At 58.0% G+C, this 21889-nt stretch overlaps 1 protein-coding gene across 2 annotated transcripts in view; it reads left to right on the top strand.

Moving 5' to 3' along the window:
- Nucleotides 1-14737, top strand: part of SRCIN1 (SRC kinase signaling inhibitor 1) — a gene marked incomplete at both ends in the record, with an annotated part of 61082 nt that extends 46345 nt beyond the window's left edge. For both annotated transcript variants that reach the window (XM_084238402.1, XM_084238401.1), the window contains 8 exons: nucleotides 553-683; nucleotides 824-971; nucleotides 1247-1493; nucleotides 1970-2204; nucleotides 3802-3956; nucleotides 4260-4412; nucleotides 8740-8886; nucleotides 14603-14737. In XM_084238402.1, the coding sequence (XP_084094528.1) occupies nucleotides 553-683; nucleotides 824-971; nucleotides 1247-1493; nucleotides 1970-2204; nucleotides 3802-3956; nucleotides 4260-4412; nucleotides 8740-8886; nucleotides 14603-14737 (1351 nt within the window). The remainder of the gene's footprint in view (nucleotides 1-552; nucleotides 684-823; nucleotides 972-1246; nucleotides 1494-1969; nucleotides 2205-3801; nucleotides 3957-4259; nucleotides 4413-8739; nucleotides 8887-14602) is intronic.
- Between the last annotated feature and the right edge of the window lie 7152 nt (nucleotides 14738-21889).

Below are 21889 nucleotides of genomic sequence, written 5' to 3'. Positions count from 1 at the left end.
GAATGTGGGACCCATTTACAGTTCAACACTGCGGTGGTGACTGGGACTGATTTACATTTTAGAAATACGGGTTTAAATGGCACAAGCTGGGTATAAAACAGGTGACGATTGAAAGCAGTTCTGTCCTCAAGGAAAGAGGCTGAGTGTCTCGATCAGTTGAGAGAAGATAGGTGGACATGGCAGTGCCACCCAGCAAGAGAAAGGACCCCCTAGGGGCCTGTGCAGCTGCCTCTGCTTCTCAGAAGGGCTGCCAGGTTCTCTGCTGCTTCCTTGGCAGAGTGAGAATCAGAGGGTGCAAGTTATAGGGAGGGAGATTTGGACTGATGTTGCTAAAGATCAGAACTTCAAAGAGGAGTGCCCAAGGGCACCTGGTAGGGAGCACCTCTGAAGTTTCACCTCTGAGGTTGGCATTTCTGGTTTCACTTGGGCATGTGGCCTGGTAGATGACTTTTAATTTTGATCTGACTGGTGGTCTAATTTCTTTCCAACTGCCCAATTTCAGGGGGCTGGGCTGGGGCCAGAGGGGCTGAGAGGGTCTCTCTGTGGCTGCAGTGACCTGGAGAAGTCTGTGGAGAAGATCCAGAGGGACGTGTCCCACAACCACCGGCTGGTGCCCGGGCCTGAGCTGGAGGAGAAGGCGCTGGTGCTGAAGCAGCTCGGGGAGACCTTGACTGATCTCAAAGGTGAGCCTGGAGGCTGGTGAGCATGGCCAGTGGTCTGGAGTGAGATGCCCACCCCTCTCCCAGGCCCTGCCCTGCCTGCTGCCCCTTCTCCTGGTTCCCAGAGCTGCTCCTCCCTAGCACCCTCTTTCCTGTCCCCTCAGCTCACTTCCCAGGCCTGCAGAGCAAGATGCGGGTTGTGCTACGTGTGGAGGTGGAGGCCGTGAAGTTTCTAAAGGAGGAGCCCCAGCGCCTGGATGGGCTACTCAAGCGCTGCCGTGGGGTCACGGACACACTGGCCCAGATCCGAAGGTCACTCTGCCCCTGATCTCTTATTTCTGATCTCTGATTTCTTATGGGTCATTCACTGGGCTCAGATCTGTAGCTCCACCTAACCCCTATCCTCACTCCCGCAAATGTCCAATGTGCAGCCTGGGCCTGCGCCTAGTTCTGACCTGTGACCCCTCACATATCAGAGGCTCGGCTGTTCCTTATGCTGGGTCAGCCACTCCTCCCCAGGCTAGACTTCTCTCCATCGGGCCACCCCCTGCCATCCTCACAGATGCTCCTAACTCTCCAAACCCCAGGCAAGTGGATGAGGGCGTGTGGCCACCCCCCAACAACCTTCTGAGTCAATCCCCCAAGAAGGTGACAGCTGAGACTGACTTCAACAAGACCTTGGACTTCGAGATCCCACCCCCCAGCCCTCCGATGAACCTCCATGAGCTGAGTGGGTCAGCTGAGGGGGCCCCTCCTCTTCCCAAGGGGGGCAACCCTACCAAAGGCCTGGATGCTCCTGGCAAGAGAAATGTGGACAAGGCTGTGTCTGTTGAGGTACTGGACCCAGGAGGGAGGCATGAGCTAGGCTCACACATTTTACCACCTTCCGAGGGTGGGAAGAGCCACTTTTTTTCTGGGGGAGGAGCATCATTTCTCTCATGGAAGTCTGAGAAGTATATCGAGGGTATATTAGTCCTGCTAGAAAGAAAAGCATATATAAAGCTGTAATAATTAAAGCAGTGTGATGGTAGCATAAGAATAGACTATGTTCAATGAAACAGAATAGAATGTCCCCAAAGCAGGTCTAAACATATCAAGAGAATAGTGTGTACTGACAGTGGCTTTCCAGGCTCCTGGGGAAAGCATGGGATACTCAAGAAGGTGTCCAAGGGTCCCGGTGGGAGTGGGTACCCAAAGTGAGGCTTCCTATTACATTGCTTTGCATGTGCGGTGAGGGGAAGGGATCAAGGCCCCAAAGCCCCAAGAGCATGCCAGGTGCTTTAGTCCTGATTCTCCCCATTCCTCTCAAGGCCGCTGAGCGAGACTGGGAGGAGAAGCGGGCAGCCCTGACCCAGTATAGCGCCAAGGACATCAATCGGCTGCTGGAGGAGACACAGGCAGAGCTGCTGAAGGCCATCCCTGACCTGGACTGTGCAAGCAAGGCCCACCCCGGTGTGGCCCCCACCCCTGATCACAAGCCCCCCAAGCTTCCCCACGGGCAGAAGGCAGCTCCCCGAACAGAGCCCAGCGGGAGGAGAGGCTCAGGTAGGGGGCAGCTAGGGGGGTGGGGTAGAGCCTAGAGAAGGGGAACCCCATCCCCAGGAGCTCCCGGGTTGATGGGGGAGGCACATTGGAGTAAGAATCTTTGTGGTCAGGTGCCAGGGTCAGCAACCCAGCACCCATCCGCGAGAGGGAGACTGGATGGGGAAGAGCTGCCCTGTCCAGGGCTTTTCCCGCTGCTGATTGCTGCCCAGGGGATGCCGCAGGGTCAAGGAGTGTGTCCAGCACCACTGTCTGCACAGCCTGACCGAGGCGAGCCTGGAGCCAGGCGGCACTGAGACGGGGCACAGCACTGCCCCTGTCCATACAGGCTTGGTTCCTGTTCTCCCCGAGTCTGTGAGCTTGTAGGGGAGACAGAAATCCAAACCAGAAATGGCAGTCATTCATTCATTCATTCCTTCCGTGTCTGTTAAGCACCTACTGTGTGGTGCTAGCAATAGAGAAACAAAAAAATAGGGAAATAAGACACTGCTTACTTTCAAGGATCTTAAAATGTAGTGGGGGGATAATACTAATCTTTATGTTTACCAAGTAGTTAACATGTGACAAGAATTCCAGATGCTTTCTGTGTATTAATCCTTATAACTTCTCAACAACCCCAGGAGGTGGACACAGTAATCATTCCCATTTATAGATAAGGTCACTAGGCTCAGAGTAGTTCAGTAATCTGGCCCAGGCCCTATCCGGTATGTTACAAAGAAATAGAATGCAGGTGCTAGATGCAGTGGGGGGGGGTATCAGGGGGTGGTGTTCGGGGGGGTGTTGGGGGGGGTGAGCTCCCAGGAGACCCTGGGAGGGAGGGATGGGCTCCCCAGAGGTGGGAACCATATCTGGAGTAGGTGTTTCCCTGGCTGGTGAGAGAGGGCATTCCAAGGAGAGGCATGCCATTTGCAAATGCTTGGAGGCGTGTGTTTGCAATTGCCAGGCTGGCCCTAGCCGGGCTGCAGCCAGAGAGCTGAGGCTGAAAGATTGGCAGGCTTGGCGGTAGCTGGGCCAGGGAGCTTGGACCTTGTTTGGGGTAATTGGGGCCACTGGGGGATCAAAGGCAGAGAAGGGTCAGCTTCCAGTGACCTTTCTGCAGGTTGCCTTGGAAACATCTCCTGCTCCCCCAGAAGAATTGGGGGAAGGGAGAGCTTGGTGGGCGGAGTCCACACTAGCAGTAATAACCATGGACTATCTGTGCCAGGGCAGGGGCTGAGGGGCCTGTGGGGGAGAGACAGGTTAGAGCCTAGAGCCATGCTTCTCGAGCTTGAGTGTGCTTGTGAGATCACCCTGGGGTCCCTTAAAATGTGGATTCTGATGTAGAGCCCTCCACCCCCCAGCGGAACTGAGCTTCTGCATTTCCAACTCACTCCCTAGTACAGCCAAAGCTGCGGGTCCAGGGACCACACTCACAGGGGGTGAGTGCTATAAGAGGAGGAGTAGCTGAGTTTGGGACCAGAGCCTGGGAAGTTAAGAGCGGGGTGCAGGGTCCTTTCCTCTCCCTGGAAGAAGAAGCAAGGTTATTTCCTTGGAGTCAGATGTGGCCAACGAGCTCCAGGGTTACGGGTCCCCTGATCCCCAGTCCCTGGGCTGCCCACAGATGAGCTGACAGTGCCCCGATACCGCACGGAGAAGCCTTCTAAGTCGCCCCCGCCACCCCCTCCTCGCCGGAGCTTCCCCTCCTCCCACGGCCTGACCACCACGCGCACTGGAGAGGTGGTAGTCACCAGCAAGAAGGACTCGGCCTTCATCAAGGTACTAACGCCATTGGACAGGAGACGAGAGGGGGAAGTTGGGGGATGCTTGACATGACCTCTGGAGACCCTCAGGGCATGCCCTCTCCTCGGAAGTGGAAGAGGGGGGCTGGCAATGGTGACTCTACCCCCGGCTTGGGCTTCATCCTGGGAAGGGGCCCATCCTGGCAGGGCAGCAGAAGTGGCAGAGGAGGAGCAGGGGCAAGTGGGGGTGGTCTGCAGCTGACAGGGTTGGTGCCAGGAGTTGGTGCTGGAGAGAGCGCCTGGGGAGGGCCTGGTCCTGACTGGGGCCGGGGCCTTGCAGAAGGCTGAGTCCGAGGAGCTGGAGGTGCAGAAGCCACAGGTGAAGCTGCGTCGGACCGTGTCGGAGGTGGCCCGCCCGGCCTCCACGCCACCCATCATGGCCTCGGCCATCAAGGATGAGGACGACGAGGACCGCATCATCGCAGAGCTGGAGGTAGGTCAGGGGCCCGAGCACCTGGGTCCAAGCAAGTCACCAGCCAGGCCCGCTCCCTCTCCCGGCCGCGCTGATCTGGGCACGGCGGTTGGATTAGGACGGGATGGACTCCTGCTCCCCGCTGAGTGCTGGCCTGTTCAGGACCCCTCCTCCTTCCCTCCATTTCTTCTCCACTGTTAAATGGGGGGGGGGGGGCATCTAAAGTCCCTCTTTGCAGGTTTGTCTGTTATGGGAACGGTGTTTTAACGCCCTCATTCCCAATGCTTTGAGCCCCCCAAATGCTTAAAGTCACCCAGACTCAGGGGATCTCAGCCCTCCTCTGCCTGTGACTGGAGACCCTTGACTCCCGGGGTCTCTACAGCAGGAGACAAACTGGAGGGCAGAGTGGCCAGTGGCCATGGTGAGGGACCAAGGAGCGAGACTGGAGTCCCAGTGCCAGCCCAGCCCATTCCTCCCCTTGGAGGCCTGAGCCGTACACAGGTGTTGACCCCTGTTTTCCTTCCTGTGCCCCATTCTCCAAACTTTCCCCCACCTTCTGCTCCCCAGGTATTTGAGAGAAGCTCAGTGTCTTCCCTCCCCCCCACGCCCCGCCGCCAGCCGATCCCCACCTTGCTGTCCCCCCAGGACACGGGGCCCCCTGGGGGCTCAGCCCTGGGCCCCACATGGAAGGTAACGGGCTGCCCCCCAACTTTCACGGCTCTCTCTCTGCCTGTGCCTCCACAGCTTCCTCTCCGCACCTGTCACGCTAACCTGCTAAAACACTAGTCACATCCCCAGGTCCCCCACAGCCACCTCCTCACCCATGTGAACTCACCCCTCCCCCACTCTAAGCCCCTCTGGGAGAGGAGAAGCCAGCAGCCCGTTGTCTGGGGCCTGAATGGCCCTCTAGGCTTCAGTGGCCCGTTGTGGCCTGGGTCTTTTGTTCCGATCTGCTGCCGAAGTCTAGGTCTGACCAAAGCCTGGGTTTGTCTTGGTTCAAGATTGGATTTGGATCTTGCTTGCTAGATGACTTAAGGCCCAACTCACAACCTGCCTTTGTCCTGAGCCCTTGCCTAGTGCCCACCCCTCCCCCTGCTCTGCTGCCTGTGCCAGCTGGGGGCTCTCTTTCTCCCATTGGAGTCGAGACCGAGACCTCGCACTGGGGACAAGGGCGAGGCTCATTTACAACCTCCTCCACCCTGAGGCCCCATCCTGCCCCCTCTGGTCAGGAAGCTTGGAATGGAGGAAACTCATCCCCTCCCTTGGCTGCTGGCTCCACATCTCAGCATCGGGAAGGCTTCCTTCTTACGTCAGCCTTGCTGCTCTCCTGCTGCGTTTATCTCCTCCTTGCTCTTTCTTGGGAATTTGGGGCTGGACCCACTGTCTGCGCCACCAGGGCACTGTGCTCAGGGAGGGCAGCTGGGTGGGTCTGGTCTGGGAATCTCCCTCTGACCAGGCAGGTCAGGACAGAGGGCCTCTCCTCTGGGCTGGGTAGCCTCTAGTGCACCCTTATGCGCCTTGCCTCATCGGTTCTCTGGGCCCACGTGGGCTCCATGCTGGCTGCCAGTTACTTCTCACCTGCTGGAGGCCTGGTGGTGCTTTGTCTCCCTGACCGGGGGGCAGACAGACACCAGACAGGTGGGCAGTGCTGCCTGCTGGGCAGCGATGGGCAGAGCTACCCAAGGCATTGCTGGGGGATGAGCAGTGTGGAAGGGGTGCCCTCCAGGCCGTCTGTGCCCTCAGCACTTGTCCCACTGCTCCTAGCCTCTGCCCCTTTCTGGCTCTGGAAGCCAATCCTGAAGGGGCCCAGTGGCAGAGCCCCTCTGCTGGCCTCTTGGGCCTCGCTCACCCTCTGTATCCTGAGGCGCTGTCAGGTGGTGAAGCCGGGCAGGCATGGGGTGCCCTCTCTGCCTTCCCAGTCTGCACCCCCCACCTCCAGGTAAGCAGGTGGCAGGGCTGGTGGGTTGCCTTGGGAGGAGGGCTTGGGATCCCTGATGTCCCCCCGAAAAATCTCCCCATGGCTTCTTTTGGGGGGAGGAGGGAAAGCACAGGATTTGGAGTCAGATTGCCTGGATTCAAATCCTGGCTCTGCTCCTAACTAGCTGTGTAAAGGACCCTGAGTGAGCACGTGACCTCACACCCGGGGTGTGTTGTAAAGCGGGGAAATGACAGTCGGAGCCATTTTGTAAGGCTTAAAGATGAAGACACCTGAGGCCAAGCCCACCATAAGACTGAGGCTCAGAATTAGGCCAGGATTTGCTTAAGTTGGAGGGGGCGATTGGGGGCCTCTCTCTGTGGCCCCACTGAGGTCAGAGTTGACCGTGCTCACGTGGAAGCAGATGCTGTGAACAGCAGAGGGATGGGCCTCTCCTCCCCTCTCGTGGCTGCGAGGCCCTTGCAGAGAGCTCAGAAGTAGAAGTGGGGACAGCCTTCCCTCAGAGGCCAGTGTCTGGTTTCCACCTGCGCCTGCTGGTGGAGAATGAATCAGTTCGGTTCAATGAATAGTTTCCCCAAGCACTTACAGCGTGGCAGGCACCCTCTCCGCACGTGCCCATGTGCGTTCCCTGGGTTCTTGGGGCGCAGCCTCAGAACCGTTGCACAGATGGGCAGACTCAGGGAGTCCCCCTGTGACCTGTCACTGAGTTTAATGTATCTTGACCAGAAAGTGGGAAACCACAGGGTGCGGTGAGAGACCCCTGGTACCTGCTTTGCCTCTAACTTGGTGGGTAAAACCTTCAGGGCCCTCCCCTGACTCAGTTACCCCCTCTATGAAAGGAAGGGGCTGGGCTCCCCATGTCAAACCCCTATCCTGGCTCAGGTCCTTGGGTTTACAGGAATCACACTCTCCCTCATCTTTCTTCTCCCCGCAGGCTGCCATGGGCCCCAGGGCCTTCTGTGTCCCCCGGATCATCTTGACGGAGTGTGTCCCCAACCCTCCCTCCCCACCAGAGGCCAGGCTTGAGGAATCTAGCTCCAGGATAACCCCCACCCCGAGGCCCAGGACCCTGGTTGGCAGTGGGAGGGGCTGGGATGGCCCCCGGGCTCCGCCAGGGCTTGTGGCTGAGGCTTCCTGGCCCAGGAACAGTCTGATGCCTGAGAAGGAAGGGGCGGCTCTGAAGAGACTGGGGAGCGGGGGCTGCAGCCCAGAGGAGGGAGGAGCCAGGGCCATCTGTTCTCGGGCACCAACCCCAGAGAAAACTCAGGAACCCTCAACAGCTGACATCCAGCCAGCGGAGACCCCCAAGGATTCTGGACAAGATGCCCAACCCAACAGTGGGGGACACAAGGGCCAGCCTGCTGTTGGCCAAGGGGGCACAGTGAGGGGCGCCGCCACCCAGCGGATGGACAGCCTGGAGGAGACGCTTCGGGAACTGGAGGCAACCCTGAGCCAAATGGGCACGGCCCTCCCCACAGGGTCTCCTGGCAGCCCTCCACCCTTGCCCCCCAGTCCCCAGGTGGCTACCTCCTCCCCTGGCCTCCCCTCCTGCCTTCGCACTCGTCTCTCCATCTGCAGAGCTGGAGGGAGTGGGGGGCTGCAGGAGCAACGTCCCAGCCCCCACTCCCACCCACCTCCGCTCACATCCTCCTGCCCTCCTGGGAGCCTGCCCCGGGGCGGGGCTCGCAGGCAGAGCCCTGGGGAGGCTGGGAAGCTGGCCTTCCCAGGGGTCCGCTCAGCCCACCCCGACAGGGACCAGGGCCTCTCCCCGCTGCTCTGTATCTGTAAACCAACAAATAAAGTTCTCTCCCTCTTCTCCATCCCACGCTCCTCTCCCCCTCCTGCCTGCCTCTTTCTGTCTCTGTCCGTTCCTGCCTGCGCCTCTGCATCTCAAGAGCCTTCTGGGCAGGCCTGGCACCTGGGGTGGATCGGAGGCCAGACTCGCCCATCTCTAGGACTTCACCCTCATCCTCCCGTGCGGAGAAGGCTGCGGGCCGGGGCTGCCATTCCGTTCTGTCTGCGTGTACAACCCCCTCTCCCCACCCGCCTCAGACATGCGCTCCCAGGCTTGGATGCTGCTGCCATTACTGGGAGCGGGGGTGGTTTGAGGGACCCTCATGTTAGAAATGAACCCCCCACCCCAGGAGGGTACCAGCTGCTTGTTTCCAAGGAAACCACCCAAGTTCTCAGTGAAGAGCTGCCGGGAGCCTGGCTAGGAGCCCCTGCTCCCCGGCCTGCAGGGAGGCCTTCGATCTGGCCCCTGAAAGTGGACCCGAGTCCCAGGCCCAGATGTGGAGCCAGGGACAAGTCCACTGAGAGGTCTCGACCCAGGGATCCCACCCAGTGCCTTGGGTCCCATGTGATTCCGCCTCCTGTGGGGCCCTCCAGCCTGACCCTCTCCTCTCCCTGCAGAGCGGCGGTGGCAGCGTGCCACCCATGAAAGTGGTGACTCCGGGGGCCTCTCGGTTGAAGGCGGCCCAGGGCCAGGTGGGCAGTCCGGACAAAGGCAAGCATGGCAAGCAGAGGGCGGAGTACATGAGGATCCAGGCCCAGCAGCAGGTAAGCATGGGCCTCCTCCACCCGGGCCCGGCCCCGCCCCACGTCCTGCCAGTGCTCCTGTGACCGCCTTCTCTGCAGCTGCCCAGAGAGACCCCTTGCCAGCACCACCCACTCCACTGGCCCCCTCCCCTCACACATACCCTCTGTCCTCCCCGCCATCCCAGTGCCTGGGTGTGGTTTAGAACAGACCCCCGCCCCTCTCAGGATGCCCCCCACTCAGATTTAGAGAGGACCCTCTCTCTAGCTGCTCCTGGAGGAGGGGGAGCGAGTGGACTTGTCCCCACCAACCCCAACGCCAGGGTCCCTTCTGAAGTCCCGTCTGCCCTGGGTGTTCCAGGGGCCTTTCGTGCCCCCTCGACTTCCTGCTTAGCTCCTCTCCTGCCTCCTCTCTCTGCTCCAGATCCCACCTGCTCCTTGAGGCCCCACCCTCACCTCAGCTTCCTTCTTAGCTCCTAGACCATCTCCCAGCAATAGGAGAAGCCAATTTTGCATGTTTTTCTGTCTTGTGCTTGGATTTCAGTGGGTTCCCTGTTGACACTTGCGGGGAGGGGAGGAAGAGACACTTTGGTCCCCAGGTGGGGTGTGAGTGGCAGGGGCACTGCACCCTCTTTCAGATTGAACTAGCAGGCTGGGGACGGTGTGTAGAGTTTGCGGCCCCTCCAGTGGATGTTTCTGGCTATGGCCACAGTCTGGGCAAAGGTGCAGGGAGGGCCCTGGGCCTCGCTGTTGAGGGGGCCCTTTGGCACACTCATTTGCTTGGGTAACTGTTTCTGAGCAGCTCCTGTATGCCAGGCCCATCTGGGTGCTGGGATGGGAGTGAGGGAGCTGTGAAACATCCAGATGCTATGACTTGAAGAAATTTCTAGGCCCAGAAATTTCTCAGAGGCAGGAGACTAGAGATGGGTGCATCACAGCCAGGTGTGGGGTCCAGGAGTCCCGAAGCCCTCCCCACCACCCGGCCCTGCGGCCCGGCACACAGACCCCACCTGCCTGCTGGTTCGCTGGAATCCAGTGTCAAAGGGCCATGCAGCCCCTCCCATCCCCTGCCCAGCCTCACCAGCTCCCCCGGCTCATCATCTTCCCTGTGGGTCCCCAGAAACTAACCCCAATCCCCCTTTTTCCTGCCGTGGCCTGGTGGGTGAGTTCCCCCGGTGCTCTCCAGGCTGGTCTTGAAGAGCAGCTGTTTGTGGGGTCTTCACCAGACACACGTGATCTCAGGAGAGGGGTTACTTTCCCCGCGTGATAGATGGGGAAACCGGCTTTGCCCAAGGTCACACAGCCGGCAAGTGAAGGTGCTGGGTTCAAATTCAGTGGCCTGACACCCTTCCATGCGCACACGCTTTTGCCACACTGACTTTAACTGTGCCTCCTTCTGCTGAGACCACATCCCCCACGGCTCCCGACCACCCCAGCTCCTTCCTTGTTGCCCTGCCCTGTCCGCTGCCCCTTACCTCATCAACCCCATCGCCTCCCGCCCGTCCTCATGTCCTTCCAGCCTCACACCTCCGAAGGGTCCCTTCTCCCCACCAGGCCTTCCGCCTCTGCAGCGGGTGCCTTTTACCCGTGCCCCCCCGGCCCACACACTTCAGGGTCTGCGTGGCCCCTCCATTCCTTGCCACCATCTTCTCCCTTGTCAGCCTGTGCCCCCCACCCCCTCCTCTGCCCACCTCTTCACTTCACTCTGCCTGGTTCCCCAGGGCCTCTTTTCTCCTCACAGTGCGCCCTCCTCCTTGCCCACAGGCGCCATCTGTCCCCGCCCAGGTCTCCGTTCTGAGCTCAAGCCTGTCCCAGCTGCTTTCCCCTCAGGAAATGTCACCCGCCCCCAGGCACCCTCCCACGTGGGTGGGGGTCTCCACGGGGCCTGCTTCTCCCTCACCTCAACAGGCAGAATTGTTCTCTCTCCGCCCGGCAGCCCCTGGGCGGGCGGTCTCTCTCACTTCTGCTCTTCTAGAAGCCTTTCTCTAGAAAATCATCTTCTACTTGATAAAATAATACATGTTCCCTGTGAGAAGAAATTACTTTAAAATAAGTAAAAATATAAAAAGACAGGAGGAAATCATCTTACGCCTCACTGCTAAATGCATGTCCTTCTAAGATCTCCCTGGGATTTCGGTCACCTCTCAACTCTTCCCAGACTTGAGGGGCAGAGAGGGATTTTGTAAAATGCAGCTTTGATTCTATCAACACCACCAGCTCCCCAGCTTAAAACCGAGGCCCACTGGCTGTGACCTTGGCTGTCAAAGCCTCTGTCTTCCCCAGGCCCTTGCCTTGTATATGCAGCAGGGACACAAACCAGGCAACAGGGTTCTGAGGACACAGCACCAGCTGTGGGGAGGAGCTTTGAAAGCCATGAGGTGCTCCCCAAAGGGGAGGAGGCATCACCTCTGTCCTCGGTAGGACTGTAGGTTGGCACAGGGCCAGGCAGAGGCTTCTCCCTCAACAGCAGGAGGCTCTAACACGGGGCTGGAGCTGCCTTTGGCAGTGATGGGAGGAGGGGAGTAAAAATGCTAAGATCAGTAATGGGGGTACAGCAGTGACTGATACTACAGAGAAATCAGAGGAAGTGATTGTGGAAAAGCCCTTGGATGTGCTCCAGAGGCAGGGGAGGCAGGAGCCAGATACCCAGGTCTGCGTGCAGGCGTTGAAGCAAGGATCCCCCTCTTTCACTCAGGCTAGGAAATCTGACCTCGTGTTCTCTTCAGGGGGCTCCAGGGAAGGTACTTTGATGAAGGGACCACCCCAGAGGGTGGAAGGAACAAACAGGGATGTTGAGGCGCCCAGGGACTCGTGAGAGCAGGACACTGGAGGGAGGGGCCTAGGGTCCTGCAGGGAGCAAGTGGCACAGCTGGGACTTAAAGCCACGTCAGGCTCTACTGCTTGGATGCTGGATCTGCTGCTCTGCCAGGGGCTTCACCTTGTGGGGACCACCCAGCTCTGGGGAGCTAGCACTGGCGACAGGAATACTGTTGACTAGAGCATTTGGGGAGCAATACTGGGCCACACGTCTGTCAGCCAGAATGCTTTTAGCTGCGAATATCAGAAACTCCAATTCCACATGACCGAACAATAAAGAAAGGTGTTTTCTAACAAAAACAAGTCTGGAAGCAGGGAGTCTCCAAGGCTGGGGGATTCAGCAGCCCATGGACATCAGGATCGGGGTTCCTTATGTATTTGGTCTTATGAGCCCATCGTCCGGTCTCCGCCCATGGCTGTCTTCATGCAAGGGTCTCAGGCATGCGGGTCTTTTTAGGAGCAGAACCTTTCCCAGAAACCCCCAACAGAACTCCCTGTCTTCTTGCGGCTCGTTCCAAAATGAACCACTGGCAAGGGAGAAGGAATTGCTTGAATTCGGATTTGTCAGGACCCACTGGGGAAGGCCCACCTCTTCTGGCAGTCCAGGGCTTGGTTTGGGCAAATCGCAAGGAAGAAGGGCATGCGGGCAGGGGTGGGGGGTGTCTCTGGGAATGGCCCTGGAGGAGGTGCCAGCAGGTGAGCTGCATCCAGTTGCTTATACCAGTAGGGAAACCCGTGCCTCGTAGCATGGAAGGGCAGGCCAGCAAGCTCAGGGCGTGGAGTGGGTGCTGGATCTGACCGACATGAAGCCGAGGGTGCAGGGTCAGCCCGTGGGGCCCCTATGGATTCCCTCTCCCCCAGTTGAGAGGTGAAAATTGATGCTTGACACACAAGTGACAAAGCTCTTCTTCTTTGGATGTGATAGGGGCAGCCTGGCTGGTGAAGTGAAAGGACAGGATCAGAGACAGCAGCTGTGTCACTTGAGTGCTCTGAGCACATAGGCCAGGTCCCCTGCACAGCTGGACATGCCAGTTTCCCTCTGCCTTGGGGAAAGTGGACGACTTGGGAGGGGAGATGGCCTGCGGGAGACTCAGAGCAACCACAGGAGGTCTCCGTGGGGGGGCGGGGGACACCCACATTGGTGCCTGTGAGTGGCGCACATCAATTTCCAAGGCCTTGTGAGGCTGTGGGAGAAGGGCAGAGCACCAGCTGAGACTCCCCGCCTGAGGAATAGAGAGGTCAGGTGGTAGCAGGGCGGAAGGCAGGTTTTCCAAAGACAGAAGCTCAGAATAGACCGAGGCTCCTGACAAATGCCGAAGGGAAGGAACAGAAAAGGCTTTTAACTAAAGAGATGGGCCGGGAACAAAGAACACAGCCAGGAGCGAATCCCGGCTGCCTGGAGCCTGGAGCGATGTGAGGAGGGCCCCCTCCAGCTGCCAGCCAGCGTTTTCAATGAGAAGGGGCGGGAGGGGAGGGGCAGGTGCAGCCCAGGGTAAGAGATTGGGGCGTCAAGGGCCCGGTTACCTCTGAATGAGCTTGTCTCTGGGCCCAGGCCCTGGGGCCCCAGCGTGTGGCTCTCAGAAGGGACGGAGAGAATGGAGGGTCCTTGTGGTGGAGGCCCTGGAACCTGAGTTAGGAACAAGCAACAGCAGTTTGGAAGTGAGTGTGGAAGCCCCAAGCAGAAAGGCCTTGCTTTTCAGAGAGCGGGAAACTAGACGACAGTGTGGGGTGTTCAGTCCCTGTGCACAGGTGGAAGAGGAAACTGTGATCACAGCAGCCGACCACGCTCAGCTTCTGGGGCTGGAGGCACAGCTGACACCCCAGCAAGGAGGCATCTTTGCGCCAGCCCAGCAGCCAGGGGACAGTCACGGTGTGAGCAGTGCAGTGGCCAGCCCAGCCCTCCCTGCAAGTGTGTGCTGTGTTTTCTCACCAAGGCCGTCAGCTGTGGCACTAGCAGCTGAGCAAGGCCAGGAAGTGCGGTGGCTGCAGCTTCAGGGCAAAACCTAGTGGCTGTCAGTGCTCACTGCAGCAGGGTCCCCTGGGCACCTGGGTGCCTGCCTAAAATGCAGATTCCTGACCCCATGCCAGAGAGTTGGGATGAGGGCTCAGGAATCTGCATTTGCCTCACATCCCCTCCCAGGGATGTAGGTGTCTCCAGCCTTGCCCATCTCCACATAGAGGCAGGGAGTCTGCTGGAGGTGGGGACAGCATGGCTGCTTGCTGACCAGTGATTGTCGGCTTGTCGGGCCCCACGAGGCACAGCTCAAAGCTGGAGGACTCCTTCCTTGTAGAAGGTGTGGTGGGGGTCCTGCCTGGGGTAGGAGATCGGACGCAGTGAATGCCCTGTCCCCCAGCTTCCCGGGGGTGGGGCCTTCTTACCATCCCTTAGCGGTACCACAAGGCCTTCTAGGTACCACAAATCCTTCTATGTAGAAGCAGCCCCCGGCTGAGGTCGGAGGGGCTAAGAGTCCACCTGCTCATTGCCTGGGCTGCTCCCTTCTCCCTCCCTGCGCTGAGGACACCCAGGGCACCGCACCCCTGTGGCAGCTAACCTTGTACTTCTTCTTCCTCCCCTCCCCTCCCCTGCCCTCCGCCCCCTCCCTGTCTGCCTGTCCTGGGCGTGGTCTCCTGTGTGCTTCTCTGGTCTCCGCCTCCTCTCTTCCTCTCAGTAACCTTGGACCTACTCGTCCCCCCCAGTTCCCGGGTCCTTTGGTCCAACCCTATGCCCCCTCCTTTCTGCCCCCTCTGTGCCCTCTCCACCTCCCTGTCTCAGGGGACCCCCTCCTGATGAGCCCCTGGTTTCTTCCTTTTGCAGTTGGTTTTCTCTTGGATTTGTGGAGGTTTTTCATTTTTAAAAACTTCAACTGGGGGCATGAAGCCTCTCCCTTCCTCTCTCTGACCCCGACCCCTGTTTTTGTTCCAGGCCACTAAACCATCTAAAGAGATGAGCGGGTCAAATGAGACCTCGAGCCCCGTCTCAGAAAAGCCCTCGGCTTCCAGAACCTCCATCCCTGTATTGACTTCCTTTGGGGCAAGGAATTCTTCCATCTCCTTCTAGAAGCCCCCTCACACCTCCACCCCAGCCTGTCCCTCCCTTATCCCTACCATTTCTCCCCTGCTCTTCCCCTCATCTGCAACCCCTGCCACCCCATTCTCCAGATCCCCCCCAGGGTTTGCCACAGTGCGGCCCTCCTCAGCTATCTGCCATCCCCTGTGGGTGTCTTTGGTTTAAAAAGTGATTTGCTTTTAATTATCTTTTTTTTAACAAAACAAAACAAAAAAAGCAAGACAGTAACATTAAAAACCAAAACACACCACCTTCCCTTGCTTCCTGCTCCAGAATGGCCCACTTTCTGTCATGTCCCTCCCTTTTCTCTCGCCCCGCCCTGCCCCCCATGTCCATCCTGAAGTTCCTCCCCTCCCTTCCTGTCTTCCCACGACTTCTGAGGAGCTCTCCAAACAAACTCTGAGCCACGGAGACTTGGAGCCGCGGAGAGACCCTCTCCCCTTCCTCAGACACCTTCCTGGAGGAAAATCTGGACATTGAACCAACTCCAGTATCAGGCTGGAAAACGGGGTGCAGGGAGATGCCAGCCCTGGAGGTTCCCCACCCCTTTGACCTGAGGACATGAGCTAACTCTGCTCAGCCTGGAGCCGGCTCGGATGGACTGGAGAGGGAAGCCAGAGTCGGGGCCGGGGCCGTGGGGGGCCGTGGGGTGGCTGTGAGGCCGCTCGGTCTGTGTGTCCTGGGAGAGGAGCTGGCTTCCTGGGCCCGCCTTCCTGTGGTGAGGAGCCACCCAGGCAGGGCCCACCCGGGCAGGGGCCTTTGGGACTGCTGGCTGTGGGTGATGGTTGAGCAGAAAGCTTGACACTGGGGACACTGCCTTGGGAGAGGGCAGCCCCGTGAGGGGCATTTGGTACTTTTAGTTTCCTAATTTAGCACTTTAAATGACATTAACTTATTTAATGGGGTGGGGTGGGCGAGAATGAAGGGGCTAGAAAATTAGATTTTGAGGCCTGGAGGGTGGGGAGGGTCTGGTTGTGAGGGAAATGGAGGGAACTGAGAGGGTTGAAAGGGCACAAAGGACAGCTCTGACCCCACAGGGGTGACTTGACCTTCAACCCTTGTCTTTGAGCGTTTGCAGGGAAGGGGTGAGGCATGGTTTTAAATGGAGAGTTGGTCACCCCTGGTAATATCCTTGAGGGTCCCTGAGGCCTGACCAGTTAGCCAGCACCCCCAAGCCATGGCTGCCTGCCTTGCAGAGACTGTTGGTTGTAAGGCTTTGGCCTGATCTGAGGTGGGAGGGAGAGACCAATTTTGGTTCTTAGCCCCAGCCTCCCTGAGGGCACAGTGGGGGGCTAGTAGGGGAGGAAGAGGCTGGAGTGGGAACCCCAAGGGGCAGGATTCCTATTGAGCACAAAGTAAGGGAAGCACAGGGGAGGGGGCTTGGAATTAGTCTCCTCTAGTAAGCACAGAAAGGAGGAGCCATTGAAGGGGCAGAACTTTCTAGACCTTGGGGCCTGGCGGGAAGGTGGGTGCTTGGGGAGAGCCAGAGGGAGCTGTTGAGGGTTGGGGAGGGAGGGGAGATTGGGTTGTGTTTTTTCATTTCTTTCTCTCTCTTTTTTTTTTTTTATTTTTGTTGGTTCATCCTTGTTTTCTAGCTTTGGATCATTTTTGTACAAAGGCAAGCAAGCCTTTTTGAAAAATAACAAAAGAGGAAAAAAATCCCTCAAAAAAAAAAAAACCCTGGAAAACAGAGAAAAAAAAAAGGACCTCATAAATGATGCAATTACTTTTAATTGCAGGCAACTCTTTACATTTAAGTGAAGTGTCTTAACATTTTATATTGTTTTAAAAATATATTTACATATTATATATATATAATATACGTAATATAAATATATATAAATATTTAAAAAAGAAAAAAAAAGAAACCACGGCGCTCTCTCCCTGGCCACTGTTTTGGCGGGGGAGGGGGGCTGGGGCGAGCGCATCCGTCTGACTTCTGTGGTCCAGTGAAACGGTTCGGTTTGATTTGGCTGTACAGAGACCCCCTGACTCGGGAGGGAGAGGGGGCACGGTGCCCCTCCGCCCTCCACTCCATTACTCTGCTTGCTACTTTTTGCTTGCCCCCAGCGCGCCCCCAGCCCTGTGACCCCAATGTGTGCCCCGCCGTCCTTGTCCTGAGTTGAGCGTCCCTCTGTGGGGAGAGGAGAGGCGGGAGGAGGTGTCAGTCCGCAGGGGGAGGGGGGCGGGTCGCCCCCGCCCGGGCCCTGGAGCGCCAGCCCGGTGGGGTTTGCAACTTGCTTTCACTTCGGCTTCTGCAACTTCACGGGCTGAGAGGCACTTGCTTGCACGGGGTTGCCGCAGCCCGTGTGTGCGTGTGTGTGCGCGCTCGCGCGCGTGCGCAAGTCCACTGTGGATGGCCGGAAGCGTGCGCGTGCATAGGCCCAACCTGCCCTGGTGCGCAGGGAGGTGTGTGCGTGGAGGTGTGTGGAGGAGGCGTGTGCGTGGAGGTGCGTGGAGGTGCGTGTAGCCTGCCTGGGCGTCGCACCTGGTGTGGAGCAGCCTTGCATGTGAGAAGGTGTATAGTGCGTGTGCCGATGCGTGTAACTGCAAGAGCCGCATGTGTATGTGGATCACGTGTGGGCAGAGAGTGTACGTGGCGGTGCGTGTGACCTGTGTGAACGGTGCGTGCGTGTGCATGGGTGTGTCGAGGCGTGTGGGAGTGCCTATCCATCGTCCCTGCACCGCTCTCGGCTTCCTTCCCAAGCCCCAGCCCCATGACCCTCTCAAAGCTCGCAGCACGTCAATGCCCCCCCAGCTGCATGCGCCTCGCTGCTCTGTCCATCAGTGTGTGCTTGACCGAGAGAAAACTCAGATGTCTGGGGGGACCCCTGTACCCGGACCCCCAGCCCCTGCTCACTGTGCTGTGTTACTCGCATGGGGGGTTTCCGCTCCCGCCTGGTCACAATATGCTGTTTCCCCAGGAGCCTCAGGCCTGAGACGCTGAGAGGGGTCCCTGGTGGGGCCCCCCAGGGCAAGCCTGGCTCCACACCCTGCCCCGTCCACCCCGTAGGGCCCTTGTTGGTGTAGCAGTGACGGCTTCTGTGGATATTCTGTGACCTCTGTCAGTGTAACTTGACAATTTCTAAATGGAAAGGGTTGCTGTGTTTTCTGTCTCTCTCTTTTCTAATGTCCTTTTTCTTCTCCCCACTTCCCTGCTCTCTTCCCTTTTCGGTTTTTCTAGCCAAGTGTTTGGGGCTTAAATAAAACTTGTTTCTTTTTCCTCTCCTGGATCTCCTTCCTACAGGCTACTGTCTCGTTATTTTCTGTCTTTACTCTGGAAGGTGCTGGGATGCATGGGATGGAGGGTGGGGACCCCTAGCAGAGACCAGCCCTGCAGCTTAGCAGGCGGGGCATGCAGCAGGAGGGGGAGGGGCAGTGACAGGAGCCCCAGGAGTCCCCAGAACCAACACTGTCAGGGACATGGAAGAATGTCACTAACTCCTGCTGGGCACCAGCTCCTGCTGGGCTCCCACCAACTCCCACCTACTGCCGGGCACCAGTTGGCATTTCACCTCCATCAGCGAGGCAGCAGCCATGAGTGGTAAAACCTGAGTCATTGTGTCTCAGCCAGCACCATGCAATTTGTAAGATCCACAATCAGGATTTGAATCCAGCTGTGCCTCACCCCAAACCCAGTGCCTTCCCCACCAGACCAACTCCAGGCCATGGCCTCCAGCAGGGATGGCCCCCAGCATTCCCCTGCATCAGGCTGGCCTCCTGCTCTTTGGAAGGGGTGACTTCAGAGTGTCTGTCCAGCCTTTCAAGAGAAGCTTCAAACCTTTTTAAGAAATGTAACTCATAAAGTGCATTTTACAGCTCAACAATTTAGACATGTGCACGTACACTCCAACACATGTAGTTGGTGACACAGCAGAATAGTCAGTGCACTCTGGTATTTTCTGTTATATTCTAAACATTGGGACTTTGAAAAATACTTGTTCTGAAGACCTAGATTCAGTCCTGAGCATGTTGCAGCTGCCCCCACTTGCCCCATGATCTCCTCTGAAATTGGAAGACCCTGAGAGGAGGGATGCCCTTGATCCTGTCGATTGGGTGGCCCCTGGCCCTGGCGCCAGAGAGCTGACCGACTCCCCAGTTAAAAGGTCAGAGTCCAGCATGCCCCTGGGTTTTTCAGGTTTTCCTGGAATTTTGAAGGCTGTGCCACTGTTCCAGCATGTTCTGAGGATCCTGGAGGCTGCCCTTCTAGGCATTCTCCTGCTTAGCTGGGGACACCTGGGGTACTCTTGGGTCTTTGTCTTCCATCCCTGTCCCTTCCATCCCATGGAGTAATGACTCCTTCCTGGAGCCACAACTCCAGCCCTCCCAGGAACTCCCGCCACACTTTCTTATCTTAGTGGCCAGTAGCCTCTTTGAAGACAGAGGTAGAGGGTCTGCAGGGACTGCCCGCTTCCGGGTCACCTGCTGGCCAAGCAGCCCTTCAGACCCTCGGCAGCCAGACCGCATCCCCGTGTTCTTTAAACAATGGGAGCAGATGGAGCTGTCCCTGTGTCATCCGATTCCCAGAAAGCCAGAGCACAGCCAGCCCTACCCCACCCCTGTCTCCCAGAACCACCCTATTCCTTGACAGTTCAAGATCCAGTAACAAATGGGACCATCACCAGCACACCAAGAGCTACACCAGGCCCTTGTTCACCCTCCACATGCCGGCCAGTCTGCTCGGGGCTGAGCAGGCTGCTCTGCCTGCTGGGATCATAAAACTCACTGTCCAGCAGGGGGTGGCCCGGCACCCCAGCAAAATCACCACAGGTGAGCAGGGCCACAGGGAAGCAAGCCTGTAGCTGTGCAGTGGTGAGCGAGGGACCACCTCAGAGAGGTGGCCCTGAGGTCATATCCGAGCGGAGACCTTCAGAACCAAAGAGAGGGCAGAAGTGGAGCAGAAAAACAAGCCGACTTTCTGCAGTTTCGACCGCGGCAGGACATGGCCAGAGCAGCGGCTGCAGCTCTTCCCCCTGCATCTCTTCCCCCTGCTGGCAGGTGGCCACAGAGCGACCCGCCCAGGTGGGGGAGGCGCCCTGGGGGACAAGACGTCTGGCCAGGGGCGGGCAGCGCGGGTGGCGTCAGCAGAGGCGGGACTCTCAGGCCGGGGAAATCAAGCCTGGAGACGGGGTGCCCGAGCCGGGCGGGCTCCCCCAACCTATCAGCCCCTCGCACCCGGCTGCCCAGCATCCCCCGGTCCCTGGCGGAGACTTTTCCAAAGAAAGACTGTGAGGTCGGGGCCGCAGCAAGAAGTCCCTGAAGTGGGGAGTCGCCTGCGGGTTATAGAAAGTGCATGGAACCCAAGAAGAGTGGGGGGGTGCTCCGCGACCATCCGCGCTGGCTGGGCAGCTCACAGTCGGCCCAGGCAGCTTGAAGGAGAACCCTGGCGCTCTTGGCACCATGCCCACGGGCCCGGGGGAAGCCAGCTGCAGGGAGACAGCCATCTCGGCTCGCTCTTTTCTTAGCGGTTCTCTGACGCTCTCCGCAGCTCCCCCCGCACCCCGCCCCGTGGTCCTCTGCGCCCCCTCCCTTATAGGCCCAGTCCCTGGGCTCCCTTGCACCCACCCACGCGCGCCCGCGCCACCCTCCAGGGGCCGCCACCAGGCACGCGCGTCGGGCCGCAGGTGTCCATCACGGGTGCTAGTGGCGTTTCCATTTACCCCACAGCGGGGAGGGGGCGGCCCTCGGGACATGGGACAGAGGCCGGCACAGGAGGGATGTCACAGGGAAGGCGTCTGAGCCGTGGAGGCCAAGTGGGGGGTTCAAAGGAAGAAAGTGACAAGGTGTGACACCAGCTCAGAAGTCACCTCTGCTGGGGGTAGAGGTGGGGCAGGGGCGGGATCTAGTGCAGAGCCTCGGGTCAGGCTCTCCAGCTGACACACGCAGGGCTGCGGGAAGGGAAACTGAGTCTCAGGACTTTGTAGCCATGAAGTGATGGGGCCGCCAGAATAGAGCCCTCCCAATAGCCACACATTTTTTTTTTTTTTTAACATTTTGAAAGGACAGGTTTGTTAAGGAAAGGAGAAAGAAAAAATGAGGGACACCTGCATATCCACGGTGGGCGGGAGAGCTGCTGCTGCTACTGCTTTGCAAAGGGGAAAGGTTTGTGAGAAGAAACACCTGCGTAGTCACAGGCAGGCAGGAGCGTGGCATTTTCCTTTTTAATGCTAGTCACTGCTGCCAGTTATTTTTTTAAGATTTATTTTTTATTATTTTTTTAAAGATTTATTTATTTTTATACAGGAACTGGGGTACAGGCCAGAGAAAGCAGGAGGGTGAGAGAATTCACCAGAGACAGAGTGGGGAACAGAACAGACTGACTGACTGAAGTACACTGCTGAGGGGAGCAGCGGGCGAGACAGGAGTGGTCTGTCCTGCATGTGGGTTTCTCCCTGGCTGGCCGGGAATTGAACCGGCGCTGCAGAGGCTGCAGAGAGCTTCGCAGCGCTGCGCTCAACTTGCTGTGCCACCGGGGAGGCTCAAGATTTATTTTTATTTTTTATTTTTTTAAAGATTTATATTTATACATATAAGAGGTGGCATGTAGGCCATAGATGAGGGGGGAGGTAAGAGGATTCACCAGAGACAAAGCAGGGAGCAGAACAGGTAGATCTACTGAAATACACTGTTGAGGGGAGCAGCAGGGAGACAGGAGAGGTCTGCTGGGCCATGTGGGTCACCTAGCTGGCCACTGGCCAGGGATTGAACTCCTGCCACAATGGTTGGCAATAGCTTGATAGCCCTGAGGCTTTAACCCCTGTGCCACCAGGGAGGCTCCTGTTACCAGTTATTAAGTGTTCACTTAATCCTCACCATTTTGTTCTGTCGGTATTATTACCTCCATTTTTCTAATGGGGTTGACTGAGGAACAAAGCAACGATCTGAGGACATTAGGCTGGAGTCAGATCCTGATAGGAGATGAGGGACAGCCTCAGAGATAGAAACCTGGGAGGCCCTCCTCTTCTCCCCTCAGTATCCACTGAGTCCCTTGGGAATTTTCTTCCATTTTGTTCTCTGAGCAGCCTAAGGGACGCCATAGCTCATAGGCCACTGAGGGCAATCCAGAGCTGGAGCCCTCAACCCACAGCTACCATGCCCATACCCTGGTAACAGGTTCCCTTGATGCGCGGTGCTGGCCAGTTG

This window comes from Talpa europaea, assembly GCF_964194135.1.
Source record: "Talpa europaea genome assembly, chromosome: 7".
In the NCBI taxonomy this organism is placed as follows: domain Eukaryota; kingdom Metazoa; phylum Chordata; class Mammalia; order Eulipotyphla; family Talpidae; genus Talpa; species Talpa europaea.
Note: the sequence above shows the minus strand (reverse complement) of the source record. Positions and strands in the feature narration are given on the sequence as shown.